The sequence below is a fragment of the Eretmochelys imbricata genome, chromosome 7 (genome assembly GCF_965152235.1).
Source record: "Eretmochelys imbricata isolate rEreImb1 chromosome 7, rEreImb1.hap1, whole genome shotgun sequence".
Classification (NCBI taxonomy): domain Eukaryota; kingdom Metazoa; phylum Chordata; order Testudines; family Cheloniidae; genus Eretmochelys; species Eretmochelys imbricata.
In genome coordinates, this window is record NC_135578.1 from 116,817,564 (window position 1) to 116,830,179 (window position 12,616).

A 12,616-nucleotide genomic window follows, 5' to 3' on the forward strand; every position below is an offset into this window, starting at 1 on the left:
ACAGTTTCCGATAGAGTCCAAAATAGTCAACAACAAAAATACAAATCATATCATTGTTGGTTCAAAGGTGATGAGAAGGAGGAGTCAAGTTTCCCAGAAAGAGAAAAAGAGAAGCCAGTCTTTGAATTCAGGCACAAGTTTGTCAGGAGGGCCTGGTAGATAATGAACAGTGGCAACTCCAAAAAACAAGACAATTAACTCAGCAGCTTGATATGAAAAAAAAAAATGGACTGGAAGCTCAGGCCAGCAAAGAATCAGATCTTAAGCTCAACCAGGAGCCAAAGGTAAAGCAAGTACACTTGCTTCTCTCCACTGCCTTCAATAATGAGGAAAAGGATAAAATCACCAAGAGTCAGGGCAGCTAGTGGCGCCAACTCTAGAGGTATCAACCAAGTCTCTACTAAAGCAAAGGTTTAAACTTTAGAGGCAGCACGACCGTGAGTTAACACAAACTCGAACTGTGGACAAAGCACTCCAGACAGAAGTAGACATAACAGAAGTGAAACGAGGGCGAGACAAAAAACTGATGAACAAGGAATACTAATTAAAACTAGGGAATCAACTGTGTGCTGTACACACTTATTTGTGGAAACATGAGAAAACAGACAAAAAGGAATTCAGAAACTAACAACATAGGCTAGCCAAAATATCAGTTCCATTGTCCCAGAGCACTAATTCTTCACAGCAGCAAGGGCTTGACATCAAAAAGCCATGAAGCTAACAAACATTTACTGAAATCTGCCATTGCTCTAGCACAGGGGTGGGCAAACATTTTGGCCCGAGGGCCACATCTGGGTATGGAAATTGTATGGCGGGCCATGAATGCTCACGAAATTGGGGGTTGGGGTGCAGGGGGGGTGAGGTCTCCAGCTGGGGGTGTGGGCTCTGGGGTGGGGATGGGGATGGGGATGAGGGGTTGAGGGTGCAAGAGGATGCTCCGGGCTAGGACTGAGGGGTTCGGAGGGCAGGAGGGGGATCAGGGCTGGGGCAGGGGGTTGGGACACGGGAGGGGGGTCAGGAGTGCAGGCTCTGGGGGGCACTTACTTCAAGCAGCTCCCAGAAGCAGCCGTATGTCCCATCTCCAGCTCCTATATGGAGGCACAGCCAGGTGGCTCTGCACACTACCCCGTCTGCTGGTGCCACCTCTGCAGCTCCCATTGGCCATGGTTCCCAGCCACTGGGAGCTGCGGGGGCGGCACTTGGGGTGGGGGCAGCAGACGGAGCCCTCTGGCTGCCCCTGTGCATAGAAGCCAGAGGGAGGACATGCTGCTGCTTCCGGGAACTGCGTGGAGCGGGGCAAGCCCCTGATCCTACTCCCCACCGGGAGCTCAAGGGCCAGATTAAAATGTCTGGAGGGCTGGATGCAGCCCTTGGGTCGTAGTTTGCCCATCCCTGCTCTAGCACCATTGCAGCTTCCCCAGTGTAAGCAATGTATATTGGCCACTAGTGGTTTTAACATGCTCCTCTAACCATGAGCAGGGCTAGAGAACATGGTGCTAAGAATGCCTGAGTCTTGTCTGCTAACAATTTTGCTGCGGCACCTGCTGCTTGCTGCCACTTCTAGAGTAAGCACAGAAGGTTTTGCTAAAATGATTAACATACCTAAGTTCCTAGTGGGTTAATGGGCCTTTGGCCATAGAGAAGAATAATTTATAGAACGTAGGTACAGCAGTATAGATTATATATATAAACCAAACGTATGAGCCTGATTCTTATTTACATTAGGGCCCCTTCATACCACATCAACAGTGTACATGGGCCTTAAATGATATTACACCCACTTAAGTGCCTTAGTATAAATATAAATGACAATTAGGCCCAAAGTCAACAATATCCCTGCTGTGCTACTGCACAGTAGTATTTTTCCTATGGTGCTGCTAACAGTGTGTATCAGCTTCTAAGGGCTCCTAGAACTGCAGGGTAAAGCACTAAATTAGTCAGATTCATTCCTGGTGTAACTCTGCTGAAACCAATGGAATTACAGCAAGGAAGAATTTGGCACATTGCATGTTTGGAAAAGCTCATCTATTGTATAGACTGTGTACACTTATGGTGCTATATTAATAATAAAGCACAACCAGGAGAGCACTCGTTGAAACTCTGCAGGATTCTCCCACATGGTGGGTTGTAAAATGAATAAGATGATATAGGATATCACAAAGGTCTTGCAATTGGAAACCCTACTAAATCCAGCCTAATCTCACCTATAAAGGTCTATTTACTTTTTCTGTACTGTGATTTACATTCCTGAATGACTTTTACTGGACCCTCCCTCATTTTATGTATTTTTCCCACTTACATGACAACTGTAGATAATAGAATGACAACACTAAACTCTGCTCAAAACAAATTGTGCATGAGACCCTGTCTATACTGGGAATTATCTCCAATGTCAGCTATCAGGCTGCAGCCACTTGTGCAAATCCCAAATGGAGACAAGCAAAGCAACAACTTGCATCAGCGGAACTTACCCTGGTTTCAAGCACTCTAGCAATGCAAATGTCTACACCTGAAATGAGGGGAAATCACCAGGGAGACAAGGCCTCAAAGACCAGATTCTGAAGACATTCACACTTGTTAGTCCATTGAGATCAGCCACCAACATCCCTAGTGTAAATCTGTCAAAGCCAAGGGTATTACAGGAAGGAATCATTTGGCCCATTGTGCATTTGGCACATTCACCTGCTGTACAGAGTTATGTACACTAGTGGTGCTATATTACTGTATTATAGGGCAAAACACTTTCTGGAGGACACCCACCCTGCTGTACTACCATGCAGTTGTTCCACCAGAGAGTGAGTTCACCTCCAACACTGAAAACTTAGATCTTCTCTTCTTGATCATGGCGGAATCAGAGGTGAAATCTACATCAGTCTGGCCAAGTTGAACTACATCAGGGAAAGGGGAGGGTGGGAAAAAAATCAACAAACCATTCTCGGAATAGAAGATGCAAAACAGTTTGCTCAAAGAAAAGCCCTTGTAGACATTTGGCTGTGCTCTTTAGAGCCTACCATAATGTCTTAGAAGCCTTAAATAGAAGGCTACTTTCTCTAACAGTTTTGTCCTTTTCTAATTGGCAAATCGTGATTCACTTCCCTGATCCTGCAAAGGGATCTGTTTGTAGTGGAAAACCAGAATATCCACCTGGCTCCCCTTTTCAGGATCAGCTTCTTTGTTTCTAACAGAGCTTGGAAATTAAGGGGACCTTCTTAAAGTTGAGAGACAAAAAGAAAAAGTGACCTCTCTTGACAGTGGTCTCAGATCCTCTCCTTGTACATGGTCAGAGTCAAGTAGTACAACAAACTCATTCCAGGTCATAAGCAGAACAGATGAACCCTGTTATAGTCTTGGCCTTCACAACATCCTCTAGCAAGGAGTTCCACAGGTTGACTGTGCGTTGTGTGAAAAAATACTTCCTTTTGTTTGTTTTAAACCTGCTGCCTATTCATTTAATTTGGTGACCCCTACCTAGTTCATGTGTTATGAGAGGTAGTAAATAACACTTCCTTATTTTCATAGATTCATAGATATTAAAGTCAGAAGGGACCATTATGATCATCTAGTCTGACCTCCTGCACAACGCAGGCCACAGAATCTCACCCACCCACTCCTGCGATAAATCTCTTACCTATGTCTGAGCTATTGAAGTCCTCAAATCATGGTTTAAAGACTTCAAGGTGCAGAGAATCCTCCAGCCAGTGACCCGTGCCCCATACTACAGAGGAAGGCAAAAAAAACCCAGGGCCTCTTCCAATCTGCCCTGGAGGAAAATTCCTTCCTGACCCCAAATACAGCGATCAGCTGAACCCTGGGCATATGGGCAAGATTCACCAGCCAGATACTACAGAGAATTCTTTCCTGGGTAACTCGGATCCCACCCCATCTAACATCCCATCACAGGCCATTGGGTCTATTTACCATGAATATTTAAAGATCAATTAATTGCCAAAATCATGTTATCCCATCATACTATCTCCTCCATAAACTTATCGAGTTTAATCTCGAAGCCAGATAGGTCTTTTGCCCCCACTGCTTCCCTTGGAAGGCTATTCCAGAACTTCACTCCTCTGATGGTTAGAAACCTTCGCCTAATTTCAAGTCTAAACTTCCCAATGGTCGGTTTATATCCATTTGTTCTTGTGTCCACATTGGTACTGAGCTTAAATAATTCCTCTCCCTCTTTGGTATTTATCCCTCTGATATATTTATAGAGAGCAATCATATTTCCCCTCAACCTTCTTTTGGTTAGGCTAAACAAGCCAAGCTCCTTGAGTCTCCTTTCATAAGACAGGTTTTCGATTCCTCGGATCATCCTAGTAGCCCTTCTCTGTACCTGTTCCAGTTTGAATTCATCCTTCTTAAACATGGGAGACCAGAACTGCGCACAGTATTCCAGGTGAGGTCTCACCAGTGCCTTGTATAACGGTACTAACACCTCCTTATCCCTACTGGAAATACCTCGCCTGATGCATCCCAAGACCGCATTAGCTTTTTTCACAGCCATATCACATTGGCGGCTCATAGTCATCCTGTGATCAACCAATACTCCAAGGTCCTTCTCCTCCTCCGCTACTTCCAATTGATGAGTCCCCGGCTTACAACTAAAATTCTTGTTATTAATCCCTAAATGCATGACCTTACACTTCTCACAATTAAATTTCATCCTATTACTATTACTCCAGTATACAAGGTCATCCAGATCCTCCTGTATGATTTCCCAGTCTCTCTCTAAATTGGCAATATCTCCCAGCTTTGTATCATCCACAAACTTTATTAGCACACTCCCACTTTTTGTGCCGAGGTCAGTAATAAAAAGATTAAATAAAATTGGTCCCATAACCAATCCCTGAGGAACTCCACTGATAACCTCCCTCCAGCCTGACAGTTCACCTTTCAGTATGACCCGCTGTAGTCTCCCCTTTAACCAGTTCCTTATCCACCTTTCAATTTTCATATTGATCCCCATTTTTTCCCAATTTAACTAATAATTCCCTATGTGGCACCGTATCAAATGCCTTACTGAAATCTAGGTAAATTAGATCCACTGCGTTTCCTTTGTCTAAAAAAATCTGTTACTTTCTCAAAGAAGGAGATCAGGTTGGTTTGGCCCAATCTACCTTTTGTAAAACCATGTTGTATTTTGTCCCATTTACCATTGACCACAATGTCCTTAACTACTTTCTCCTTCAAAATTTTTTCCAACACCTTGCATACTACAGATGTCCAACTCACAGGCCTGTAGTTACCCGGATCACTTTTTTTCCTTTCTTAAAAATAGGAACTATGTTAGCAATTCTCCAGTCATACGGTACAACCCCTGAGTTAAGATTCATTAAAAATTCTTGCTAATGGGCTTGCAATTTCATGTGCCAATTCCTGTAATATTCTTGAATGAAGATTATCTGGGCCCCCCGATTTAGTCCCATTAAGCTGTTCGAGTTTGCTTCTACCTCGGATATGGTAATATCTACCTCCCTATCCTCATTCCCATTTGTCATGCTACCATTATCCCTAAGATCCTCTTTAGCCTTATTAAAGGCTGAGGCAAAGTATTTGTTTAGATATTGGGCCATGCCTAGATTATCCTTAACCTCCACTCCATCCTCAGTGTTTAGTGGTCCCACCTCTTCTTTCTTTGTTTTCTTCTTATTTATATGGCTATAGAACCTTTTACTATTGGTTTTAATTCCCTTTGCAAGGTCCAACTCTTCTTGACTTTTAGCCTCTCATTTTATCCCTACATGTTCTGACCTCGTAAGGTAGCTTTACTTGCTGATCCCTCCCATCTTCCACTCCCTGGTTTCTGCTTTTTCTTTAACACCTCTCGGAGACGCTTGCTCATCCAGCTTGGTCTACAACTCCTGCCTATGAATTTTTTCCCCTTTCTTGGGATGCAGGCTTCCGATAGCTTCTGCAGCTTTTACTTAAAGTAATCCCAGGCCTCCCCTGCTTTAGATCCATAAATTCTTCGGACCAATCCACTTCCCTAACTAATTTCCTTAATTTTTGAAAGTCAGCCCTTTTGAAATCAAAAACCCTAGTCGCAGATTTATTTTTGTTTATCCTTCCGTTCAGTTTGAACTGAATTAGCTCATGATCACTCGAACCAAGGTTGTCCCTACAACCATTTCTTCTAAGAGGTCCTCACTACTCACCAAAATCAAATCTAAAATGGCATCCCTTCTAGTCGGTTCAGCAACTGCTTGGTGAAGAAATCCATCAGCTATCACATCTAGGAAAATCTAAGCCCTATTATTATTACTTGCACTTGTCCTCCAGTCTATATCTGGGAAGTTAAAGTCTCCCATGATCACAGAGTATTCACTTTCTCCACACCTGTCATAATTTTATACACCTCTATCATATCCCCCCTTACTCGTCTCTTTTTCCAAGCTGAAAAGTCCCAACCTTTTTAATCTCTCCTCAGACAGAAGCTGTTCCAGACCCCTAATCATTTTTGTTGCCCTTTTCTGAATCTTTTCCAATTTCAATATATCCTTTTTGAGATGTGATGACCGCATCTGCACGCAGTATTCAAGGTGTGGGCGTACCACGGACTTATATAGAGGCAATATATGATATGATATATGATATGAGGCACCTCACAGTATCAGCCCCTGAATGTCTCCAAGATATCATAGGCTTTGCAGTGTGCAGATCACAAAACAAATATAAATGATGACAATCAAATATGATAATTTCATTTCTGATCTGTTATAAGCCTTAACTTCATTAAACTGATTACATTTTGGTAAAATCCCAGTTGGCATCCATGTTTACTTTATTTCCTGTTCATACAACAATTTAAATTGATTAAAAAAACCTTTGATATTATTATTCAAAATTTATAAACAACAGTCAGACATATCAGGCCTTAAATATAATGTATCTTTCACATAATCAGGTCTAAGCACCTTCCACTGATATGTGGAGGATCCACAAAAGTAGCTCCCAGTAATACCAAAGACAATAACCTCCTGATATATCAATATAAATATAACCTCCAATGGTATATTTCACTCTCCTCTTGCAAGTTCTCAGAAATCAACTGTTGTCCCACAAATGTCTGCTTCCTAACACATGGTAAATTATATAAATGACACTGCATGTGAACATGAAAAATTACTATTTTTCATCTTCACATAAAGAACTTGAAATCACCTAATCTTGTTAAGAATGAGTAAAAAACCATCATGTTAAAAAATGCTGAGGATTTAACTAAAGCAAAGGGAAGAGTTAAGCACCAAGGCACTTTGTTTTTAAACTTCTCTTGTTATAGGTTGTGCAGCACAGAAAGCCTCATCTGCAGATACTTACACAGGTGCTTAACTTTAAGCACAAGATAGTCTCACTGAATTTAATAGGAGTAACCATGCAAGTAAAACTAATCATGTGTCTACATGTTTGAGTAGAGGGATGTTATTATATAATACAAGTCACTGATCCAAAATTATCTTTAAAATACCCATTCACAATAGACATAGGCCTCAATCCTGCAAGCAACATTGACTGTAGAGGGACTGCCCCACAGCCACAGTAATCTGGCTGTGTACCATCAACTTCAGGATCAGAGCCAAAGTTGGGAAAAGAGGCAACACACTGAAAGTGGTGTTCAGCAGAGCACACAGTATTACATGAGACAAACCTTAGACCAGGGCAATACAGAAATAGACTACTGAATTCCAGGAACATCACTGCTTCATGTCGAATACGAGGGGCTTTCCACACAATGGGGTGGAAACAAAACGCACTTCAGTTAGTGGAAGAACTCCACTAACTGAAGTGGGCTTTGAATCGGGTTGTTTATGTATTATCATCTAAAAAAGGACTTCACTTCTTTCAGGTCCAGCAACTCCCATTTCCACCACAGCCAGACAGCTATACAGCTGCAATGCCAATGCAGTGCCCCAAACATTCTAAATGATGTCACTGTCACCACACATTTGCCACTAGGGCACGGAAATGGCTCAAGAGGCCATAGAACCTCACCTTTGTTTGTTTGTTCCCTTTTTCGTTTCATTATATAGAGAGAATGTTTTTCTTCATTATTTTATTTACATTTGAGGTGTAATATTAAAAGACTCTCTCTCACTTTAGAAGAACTTGCACATTTTTTAAAAAAGAGAGACTCCATCACCACTCCTATAGGCTGGCTCTACACTCTTTTGTATTTCTCTAGTAACTGTGCCATGACAGGATGGGACATGCTGGAAAGAAACAGCTACAATGTCTGGGTTGCAGATGCTGCAGGATAATGTTTGGATTTTAACTATATGTATTTTTCCTCCAATGAAAACAAGAACATCCAGGATCTGTAGAACTTTCCGTCATCTAGCCCTGCATGGTTTTTTTTAAATGAACCAAAGCGTTCTAATTTAAAGACACACAAAGTAAGCAAAACAAATTCTGTGTATTTCATTAGATGTGCTTGAGAGAACTTTTTGTCAATCGTACTTTAGATTTCAAAATGTAACACTGGGCATTCACCTACAGGACTTCCCATATTTTTGTTACAATAAATAGATTGCACATCTCATGAGAAAAATAATCTTTAAAAAAAACAAAAAAAAAAAAAAAAAAAAACCCACCACCACAGAACTTAAGTTTTTACCCATAAACTAGTACCAGGTTTTGAATACCAAACCTTAGACGACTTGACTAGACAGTTACTCGACACAGACTACCGAAGTGACCTTTTGATTTTAACAGAAAGGGACTCAAATGGACCCTATTTTAACAAGTGCTCATGCTGCATTCACAAAGCTATGCAAAACAGATTCCAGAAAATCTGGGATCCCCTAGAACTGCACAGTTGTCACCATACTGCACATCATAGCCATTTGGAACTCTGATCATCTCATTCCAGAAGCACTGGCTGGCTATGACTTGAGCTAAAAGAGAATCCCCATTATCTGTACGTAGGCTTGGAAGGATTAGATTTTTAATCAATAAATGTGGATTACCCCATACACGGACACACTGATGAAAAAATATTTCCAGCAATGATCACTGAAATTTACCTACAGGCAAAATAAGGAATATGGTGCTTGAGTTTGATTTAAGGCTATTTTATTTGTATATTTTTACATATGTTGACAATTTGTGTTTTAATGGTTATAAAGCGTTAACTTTTTGTATTTGTACATCTGCTGACATTAAATATCCTCTGCCTCCCTCCCCCCACTGTCTGAACCTCCACAATTTCCTGCAACTATGAAAACTGTAATTGATAAAAATTTTTAAAAATGCTTAAAATCCATAATTTTGTGCAACTGTGAAAATCTGACTAGATAAACGTTGAAAAAATGTTTACAGATAAACATTGATATAATCCATCTTAATTATAAAAAAAGAGTCAAATTCTGCCAAGCCTATCCATCAGCAGTATAAGGCCTATGACATACAGATGAGCAGGTCCAATTCCATCCAGTAGAGGGCACTACTAGACACATACCCCAGCCAGTTCATGACAAGCTCTCATGCATGCAACAGCTTTACAAAAATCAAAGAGAGAGGCAACATACTTCATGTTAAGACCACAACCCCCGCCCGCAAAAAGCCTCTGCCCTCTGTACCAAGCATACAAAGGAGGCATTAAATAAAGCTACAAAACATTGTCTCTATTTTCTTGTGGCCTCAGAGGTTTTTATATTGTCCATGTCCTGTCCACAAGCATACTGGTCTAATATCATATGCTCCCACATGAGGGCTGCATATCAGGGCTCTCTACTGACAGGGTATTCAGAGCAATCAGACCCCAGGAGAGGAGTACTTTTCACAACTCTACAGAAGATGCAGGCACTGGTGCTAAGAAGCTCCCAAGGGATCTGCTTCTAGCCCTCCTCGTCAGAGGGAAGGTCAACATGACAAAGGCCTTTGAAGGAAAGTGGTGCAGGAGGAAAAAAAGTGAGGGGAAACTTTGGGGCTCCATGGACCCACTCTATGCAGGGTAGAAAACAGATCTTAATGGTGCACTCACAATAATTTTCCAGCACAGGCAGAAGTTACCGTAGATTTGGGATTGGGATCAAAAGGCAGCAGGAATATAAACAGAACTGCACGGAAATGAACAGGGAAAAGATCGTGCAGCTATGCAATGAAGCAAACTAAAACACACTCCTCTCTCAACCACAGGAAACCGTCCAGGATGATGCTGATTCTGATGAGGAAACCTTCTCTGTAGCAAGTAGTTCCAACACTACTCCCAGCCACATTATTACCGAGCATGTGGGAAGTGGAGTGTGGAAAACAGAAGAGAATACACACGAGCACTCCAATCTACCACCCCTTCCCCATGTCCTTGGGAAAGCTCTATCATTTGAAGAGCCCTCCTTCATTTTACATATCATGTAAGCCTCGTTGTAGTAAGGCTGAGCTCTGTTTGAACACTATATAGCTAGTCTGGAAGTTTCCTGTTTTAATACTAATTCTTTACATTTCTGTAGCATCTTCATCCCAAGAGGTCCCAGTGAGAATGGTCCACTCTCTCAGGGGCGAGAGAAAGTAACAGAAAAAGAGTTAAATCTCAGCTGGAAGGAAGAGAAGATGGCAGAAATGAATCAGAGGCAACATGTTAGGGCTGCAGCTGGTTGTCTCTCCTAGATTTACCAGGCCAGCAACCAACACAACATGGTCTCCTATAAAAGAGTAAATTCCTAAATTCTGTGACTGGCAATCAGAAAGCAGGGAGCTCCTTATGGAAAGGAGACTGAAACCCCAACTTTCTGAAAGCCAGGAATCTGGGTGAAAGACAGCCAGAGATTTTCTAGTATCTAGTTTAGTGTGTCATGTATAGAAGCCAGTTACGCCACTCTGTTGTTTTACGAGATGCTGATTTAGTAAATATCCAGTACCATTTTGGAGAGGTCATTTCCTTCCTTTGCCTGACATTTATCATTACAATCCCAAAGTGCTACACTTGCTGTCTACCTGCTGAAATGCAGCAAACTTCTGAGATGGGAAGGTAGCATAAAACATAAGTGAAGAGAGAGGGGACACCTATTGGTCATACTAATATTGCTGTCCCTGCCCAAGATCTCACTATGCTCCCTCTCTTTCCAGCTTCAAGATCATGGTGTGGAATCAGGTGGCAGTGCCAAGCCACCTAGAGCCCCCCTGTGCCTCCTCTGCTCCCAGCGTCAAGTCTCCAACACGGCAGCTCTCAGCTCTGGATCCCCCTGTGCTGAGACTCCCCCCTTTTTTCCAGCAAGGTATCTCTCAGCAGCAGGCACAAGGGTCTCCAGCCAGGAGCTTTCATCTCGTCTCCTCTTTTTCCCCCAGCCCCGGGTTTCATTGCACCCCACGACTTCCCACCCCTGCCTCCCAGCGTGGTACCTGTTGGCAGTGCTTGTACTGCTGCCCCCGCTGCTGTGTTTCCTCACCCGGCTCAGCCTCCGCATTGGCTTTGGATCCTGCAGTCCAGGGCTTGGTAACAAGGGGAAGGTCGAGGCATAGCCATGCTCACACTCTGCACAAAAATCAACAGATGAGAGAAACTGGTGAAGAAAGGTTCATTCACTTGAACCCAGTGATCTAAGGAAGGAAGGCCAGAAGCATGAAATAACCCGGGGGGGATGGGGGGGAAAGAGAGGAGGAGAGAGAGAACAAGTGACCTGCAATAACCAGGCGGGAGGCAGAAGTCTGTGTGAGAAAGGGGTTAGAGCCATATCATTGTGGGAGATAGGGACTATTAAGCCAGTCCCAGGGGAGGAGGTTTAAGCCCCTGTAAACCTTGGGGAGAGGATCCCAGAAAACACTGAAAGCTGACACAATGGCATGGGCAGCTTGGTTCCCTGGTCCTCGCTCAAGCTGTTTGACCTGGACACAGTGTAAAATAGGCATTTCCCATTGTGTTTTCAGGCTCTCTGTAGCCGCAGACCTCCCCATCTCTCTCTGTGGGGAGCTCACCCCAATCCCCAAGAACCGTTCATACCAGGCGCTCTCCCCCCAATCTTCCCCCTCTGCAGGGATCTCCAACTCCAACCCCAACATCCATGGAAGCCCCTCACCCCTATCCCCACCTCTTCAATCTCCCTGCCTCTATGGGGAATCTCTCACCACCAACCCCCAGGGTGCTTCCCCTCCATACATGGGATTCTCTCACCACAACCCTCCCTTCCCCTTCTCCCCCAAGCCCCACTCCTTCCCTGGGGAGCTGTCACCCCAGCATCCCTCCCCCCATTACCTCTCTCCCTTCGCTCCAGATACTCTGCCGCCTCCAGCAGCCGCTGGATGTTGATCATCTGCACCCGCTCCATGGCCCCCAGGTAGGTGGCTGGGGGGCGGGGGGGTTGCAGCCCTGAACCACCACACTCCAATCCCCCACCTGAGGCGCCAGGAGCGGCCAAGGGGAGCGGTGACAGAGCTCCTTCTCTCCCCGAGATCTGGACTCTTCACATCAATGACAGCGTCCCCAGGATACGTCTCCTTCAGGGAGGGAAGGATGGGGGAGCCACACAGGATCGGGGTGCAGTCCCGTCTCCTGCTGCCTCCAGAGAGCCACTGGGGCAGGAATAACGTGTGATAAGAGAGAATCAAACAGCCAGATACCCCTGCTCCTGCCCCACACGCTGCCCCCTGCCCCTAACCCTGCCTCACACCCACTCTCTGCCCTCCC

General features: G+C 43.8%; 1 protein-coding gene across 2 annotated transcripts in view; it reads right to left on the reverse strand.

Moving 5' to 3' along the window:
* MXI1 (MAX interactor 1, dimerization protein) overlaps positions 1–12,616 on the reverse strand; it is a 93,016-nt gene that overhangs the window by 64,178 nt on the left and 16,222 nt on the right. Inside the window, exons 1-2 of one of the 2 annotated variants that reach the window (XM_077823181.1) lie at positions 12,185–12,614; positions 11,335–11,467 (exon numbers count right to left, since the gene is read on the reverse strand). In XM_077823181.1, the coding sequence (XP_077679307.1) occupies positions 11,335–11,467; positions 12,185–12,257 (206 nt within the window). In that variant the 5' untranslated portion in view covers positions 12,258–12,614. Of the gene's footprint in view, positions 1–11,334; positions 11,468–12,184; positions 12,615–12,616 lie in introns of those variants that run through there. The other variant, XM_077823182.1, reaches the window with a different exon arrangement.